Below are 6,506 nucleotides of genomic sequence, written 5' to 3' on the forward strand. Positions count from 1 at the left end.
TATAAGTAACATTTAAAATGAAAAATAACTACTTTTTGAAATAAAAAAATTAGTTAAAAAAGTGACACTGTTTTCCATATTTTCTCAAATCTAATGTTTGACTTAATAGAAGACAGCTGGATTCTCATATCTGCTTTCCAAATTCCCTTTGTTGTGATAGGTTAGTTCGGTTGGAGGACATGAAGAAAATCCAGCTGCATGCAGATACATTCTTGGAAATGGGAAAGAGTATTTCAATAGGGAAATAACATCTTAGTATTATTAGAAATTAGTTTTAACCTTCCAGACTCCCTGAAAGGGTCTTGAGGACTCCCAGAAATCTGAAGATCACATTTTGAAAACCACTGATCTAGAGAAGAGTCAGAGGCTTCACCCAGCCCTAAGATTCCATGACTCCTAGAGGTGTTAGGTCTTAACCAAGCATCTCAGTTTAGTTCACTTCTGGCAATAGAAGCCTCTTCTCCTGTCTGCCAGGTCTTCTGCTAGGTGCTGAGGGCACACAGATGAAAAGCTCCACCGTCTCTATAACTATAAAAGAGAGCAAAATGGAAATAGAAGGGGAAAAAAAGATCCAAACAGTGGTCTGGGATATTTGAGGAGGCAATTTTCAGCAAAGAAAGGTTTTAGAAGGTTCCAAGGAGGAGTCACTCAGCCTCCCTAAGCCTCATTGGTGAAATGAAATCCTTAGATCTTGGTCCTATAAGAGATGGCCCCTGAGGTAAGGCATTGAGGGAGGGGGAGAATTATAAGAAGTCAGAGGAGGAGAGGGAGAGTGTTCCAGGCATGGAGAGGATTCTGGGGTTTGGAGAAGACAGTATGAGGTCAAAAAAAGTGTCTTCAAAGTTCTCTCCCCATTCCCTCGCCTACCCCAATGAGTGGAGCAGTACCTGGTAAGCAAGCTATCCCAGAGAGCAGGATCTCAGCCTTCAGGTCCCAAGCATGGAGCGGCTGCTCAGACAGGGTCTCTAAAAGTGCAGAGTCTCTTTCTGGGACGTCTGTCCTTGAACTGGATTTAGCACCAAAACTCTGGGAGGAGGAGGCTTCCTGGACAGATGTTTTGGTCTGACTGGGACCAGCTATGTGAAAGAAAAGAGGGGGAAAAAACCATGAAGGAAAATGAATATGTTAAGTGGCTGTTACAAGGAAGTTTTTCCCTTTCATAGGAAACAGGTGGCATGAATTTTAAAGGAACATTAGGAAACTACTTCCGCAAGGAGGCACTGGTCAACTGCTTGGGGTCCTCTGGACCTCTGGAGGGCAGCATAGTCTGATAAATACAGCTTTTTGAAGGACTAATTAATTTTGTTCCATCCTGATTTCCCTTTGCTGCTAGCCAGAGCTTTGGACTTCTCAAAGTACTGTACTATCTACCACTGAACTTAGTCCTCATCATATTTAGCATCCTGCAGTGTGTTAGATTTGGAATCTGGGCCCCTGGGTTCTAACCCACTTACTGTCACTTTGTAGTAAGCAGTGTGGTCCAGGAGATGGAATGATGAATATGGAATCAGTAAGACCCAGGTTCTAATTTTGCCTCAGACATTTGCTAGCTGTGGAGCTATAAGCAAGTCATTCTATACCTCTCTGAGCCTCAGTTTTCTCATCTGTAAAACAGATTTCACTGTATTTGTAGGATCATAGGGTTGCAGCTAGAAAGTAATCTCACAGGTCAGATAATTCAACCTCCTCATTGTACAGGATGCAGATTGAGTTTTGGGCATGGAGTCAGGAAGATCTAAGTTCAAATCCAACATCAGACACTTCCAAGCTGTGTGACCTTGGGCAAGCTACTTAACCTCTGCCTCAATTTACTCAACTGAAAAATGAGGATAATGATAGCATCTATTTCCCAGGGTTCCTGTGAGGATAATATTTGTAAAGTGCTTAGAATAGTGTATATCATATAGTAGGCACTTAATAAATATTTACTCTCTTCCCTTTCCCTTACAGATGAAGGAAGTGAGGCTGGGTAATGGGACTTGGCCAGAGTTACAAAGGAAGTAAGTGGCAAAGGAAGATTTGAACATAGGTCCTTGGACTCCACACACACACACACACACACACACACACACACACACACACACACACACACACGGAGTCCAAGGATCTGTGTTCAAACCTTGCTTTGCCACTTATATATCTATATATCTATATATATAGTGAACTTTGTTCGAGCTATCCTGATGCTCAAATGAAATAATGTGTGCCTATCCTGAATACTATATAAATTTATCAACTACTACCTCTGTAACCTTGGCCAAGTAATATTTCCAACTCTACACTTCATTTTTTCTCATCTATAAAAGGAGGGAATAGGAGCAGATGACTCTCAAGGTTCCTTCCAGTACTGACTTGCTAATCTCTATATAGGAATGATGGTGTGCTTCTATTAAGAAAGGCTATTATTAAATTCTATTGATAAAAAAAATTTAATTAAAAAACTGTCATAAAATGCTCTTCCTGCATTCCATAGGGTCCCATGGAGTTAGTTATAGTAGTATTACCTTTTCCTGAGGACTTTGCCCTGTTCATTTTGGGAGAGTAAATAGAAGACATGATTTTCCAGGGTCCATTGTGCAGGTGTGTGACTTTCTCTGGGGGATCAGAGTCCTGGGAAGATGGGGATTGTTTCTGCCCCTTCAGGAATGAGAATTTCTGATTGGCTGTAGGAGATCCTGACCTAGAGAGAATTCTACCAGAACCTGCTGGGGACTTGAGTAATTTGAGGTAGCCTTGTAGGCCTGGCTCTTCTGTTCTGCTTTCCTGGTGAACCACTTTGTGAGGGCAGGCAGCATGAAGTTGAGGGGAGGAAGCCTGATTGGGTCTGCTTCTGAGCTGTGAGACATCCAAATGACTTCCAGCTGTAGGATCCAAAGTTGGTTCATTTTTTGAGCTATCTGATTCTTCTTTGATGGCAGTCATCAGACCAGAACTGAAGCTCACTGGGTTCTGAAGAGCAGCCAAGTAGGACTCCCGGTAACGACATCTTGAATTCTGGTACTGAGTAGATCCATTGAGCTTTCTCCTCAAGCACGGTGTACAGGGCCCATCCTCAGAGCTCTCTGGTTTCCCACAAGTCCATTTCTCAGACCCAGATGGGAAAGAAGAGACCCCATTGACTAATGATGGAGATGGTATCTTCTGGGTGGGAGATACCATTTGAATCTTCAATGGTTTGTTGGCATCTGAAGAGATGGACTCATTGAGATTCACTGTTGATCGATATGAAGAACATCCTCTTTTTTCTTTGGAAATCTTGAGGAGATCCACATAATCCCCCTCAAGGTTCTGGATGATCATTTCATCCATACTAGGGGCAGTCAATCTGCAAGATTTCTTCCAAGATCCTGTTTGTTCCACTTTGATGAGTCCTGGATACTTATTCCTATCTGACCCCCAGGATCCTGTATCCTTATTACTGAGTAGTGGTTGCGAACTAGCAGTGCTGGGGGGCTTTGGGTTGCTACTGGACACTATCTCGAGCATCCCTCTGGGTGTGCTTAAATCGAGTGCATCTAACTGGAGAGACACTTGAGAGGAGGAAAGATCAGCCACTGTTTGGGGTTTGTTGACAAATTTGGGGGAAGTTATTTTTATCCAAGGCACAGGAGAAACCCCTTTTTCTGTAGCCACCAAGCAACTATGTAGGGCCCTTCTATCAAGGTCTTGATTGAGGCCCTCCAGCCATTCCTTGGTGAATAGAGTTGGGTATGAAGACTCAGGAACTGGTCTTTCTTCCACGTTTCTTAAGTCCTTAGAAAGGCATTTAACCATGATGCAGACAGACTGTTCTTCATGTGGCTCTGCCTGTAGGTAGAAGTCTCCCTGACGCAACAAGAGGGGGTTCAGTGGTGCAAGGTGAACCACTACCTCTTCTCCAAGGCATAGTGGCCAACCCGTGTGGAGGAATACGCAGTGTGAATATGGAGCCTGAAGAGAAAAGTACAACTGGAGTCAGTGAAGCAGAAACTAGGAAATCCTGAGCTGGGGTTCATCTTTTCCACTCTTCCTATCTGAAAGAAGCCTTCTAAATAACTGCTGGCAAATCTCAATCTACTTCTTGCCCAGGGAAGAGTAGGGGCATGTCAGAGAAATGGTACTTATACCTTCTCCATGTTATTTTTCCTATCTAGCATCTCCTTTAAGCTCATCCACCAAGGCTCACCTTATTATTTACAGGAAGCTTTTCCAAACCACTTCAGCCCTCACTGATTATTCATATTTCTTAACTGCTTATTGTTTTTTTACAGTGTTTGTAGAAACTGTGTGTTATAGAGCACTGGACTTGGGGTCAGGAGATCTGGGTTTGAATTTCTACTCTAACACGTATTAGCCACGTGACAGAGGGCACGCTTCACCTCTCTGTGCCTCAGTTTTCACTCCTGCAAAATGATTAAAGTAAAATAGATTAAAGTAAAATGTTCTAAGACTCCTCCTGTAAGTTGAAAATTGTGCATAATAGCAAATTCCATTATTTAATAAGTATTTCTTATATGAACATATTTATCACCCATTTAAAAAATAAATACTGTAGTGTTAATGAAAACAAAGAGAAATACTGCTCTGATGTGGATATGAGTTGTTACAAGAGTGAACTCCAGACAAAGGCTGATGTAGGAGCTAATGTTTGGCATAAAACAATTTAATTATTCACACTAAGGATTCTCAGTGTATGAGCATGATTGGGTGAGATAATGCAAGACTATACGCTGCTTGGGAAAATGATGCAGATTTAGTGCATAATTGAAAATTTTTAACATATTTTCCTGCTTTATTTTTTTGATTGCCAAATCTCATATACCTGAATTCACATGTGTTGAATTTGCATAAATGAAATGCTACTGTAAATGCCCCTGAGGTTCCTTCTGGTTATAAATCCTATTAAGGCAGAATAGTAATTTTGTTGCAGGCAGGAATATAGCATAAAGTCATCCTCTACCTCCAGACTTAGTTAATGAAGTTCCCAGTTTGGTGATTTCATAGGACTCGGTTAGACTCATGGGAGGTAAAAAGTGTGGAAAGAAATTAAATCTTTTTAAGTCAAATCATAGTGGCAACTAAGACAGAATCTAAGGAATTCAAAAGATAGACTTAAGATGCCCAATGCCTTTTCTAGTGAGCCACCATCTATGGCTGGCTGAAATCTCTAGCAGAAAAAAAGGCTAAAGTAAGGGGCACTAATACACTGTTGGTGGAACTGTGAACTGATTCAACTATTTTGGAGCAATTTGGAATTATACTCAGAGAGTTACAAAACTATGTATACCCTTAGACCCAGCAATACCATTTCTAGGTCTGTCTTCCAAGGAGATTGGGGGAGAAGGAAAAGAACCTATATGTTCCCAAATATTTATAGCAATTCCTTTGTGATGGCAAAGAACAAGAAATTGATGCTCATCAATTGGGGAATGACTAAACAAATTGTGGTATATGATTGTGATGGAATGTTCCTGCTCTGTAAGAAATGATAAGCAAGTTAATTTAATTTAATTTTGTATTTTTTTAAACCCTTACTTTCTGTCTTAGAATCAATACTTTTATTGGTTCCAAGGCAGAAGAGGAATAAGGACTGGGCAATGACTTGTCCAGGGTCATATTGCTAGGAAGTATCTTAGGTCAAATTTGAACCCAGGACCTGCTATTTATTGACCTGTTTCTCAATCCACTGAGCTACCTAGCTGTCCCCCAGGTTAATTTTTTAAAAACTACATGAGATGATGAAAAGTGAAATGTATAGAATTAAGAGAATATTATATTCAGCTACAGATTTAATATTTGAAGAATAACTTGTGAATGTTTACCTCTAGAGAATGAATTGAAAAATGGAAGCATGAAAGACATAATCTAGGTATGTATGTATATATATATATATTTGCTGGATGATGCCTTCTGTGGTATGAGGAAGGAAGGGAAAGAGATTCCTGAAAATAAATTCTATTAATAAAAAACATTTAAAAGAGATGAAAATAGCCCTTGGAGCTACAAGCTAAAGAGGCTACATCCCAGATGATTAATTAGTGAGCATGGACATAATGGCAGCATAGATGCCCAGTAGAGAGCAAGGTGGAAATACAACCAGAGTATATTGACAGCCCTGTATTTTTGGAGGCATAAGTAATTACTTGGCCACAAGTATTGCCTATGCAAGGTGACTTCTCTGGTCAATGTATTCCCTGTGTGTCCCCTTAGCTATTGATAGTGTGATAATATATGGCAGAAGGTACTCCTGTATCTCTACAAGGAAAAGATGGGAATCTTTCTTATCACATATTTTGTTATGTTGTTTAACTGAATGCCTTTTTCTCTGAACTGATATGTCCTCTGGTTGGGGCAGGAAAGGGAACATATTGGTTGTGTGGATTGGTTTTGCTTGTCTCAACATGTTTCAAAGGAGAGCTTCTAATTTGTGGGGGGAATTGGTAGGTAGTAATAGTAACATAAAAAAATCTTCAATAAGACATAAAACAATACATAGAAAGCAAAAGGAAGATCAGAAGGGGATATAT

At 40.4% G+C, this 6,506-nt stretch overlaps 1 protein-coding gene across 1 annotated transcript; it reads right to left on the reverse strand.

The window, feature by feature from the left end:
• Nucleotides 1-430: 430 nt before the first annotated feature.
• On the reverse strand, nt 431-3,930 carry LOC123255399 (uncharacterized protein KIAA1755-like; the record flags this gene model as incomplete). Its single annotated transcript, XM_044684204.1, has 3 exons — nt 431-528; nt 888-1,076; nt 2,505-3,930. Coding segments are annotated over 3 exons (1,713 nt in total), but the record flags the coding sequence as incomplete, so codon positions are not given.
• Between the last annotated feature and the right edge of the window lie 2,576 nt (nt 3,931-6,506).

The sequence above is a fragment of the Gracilinanus agilis genome, unplaced genomic scaffold, assembly GCF_016433145.1.
Source record: "Gracilinanus agilis isolate LMUSP501 unplaced genomic scaffold, AgileGrace unplaced_scaffold45677, whole genome shotgun sequence".
NCBI lineage: Eukaryota > Metazoa > Chordata > Mammalia > Didelphimorphia > Didelphidae > Gracilinanus > Gracilinanus agilis.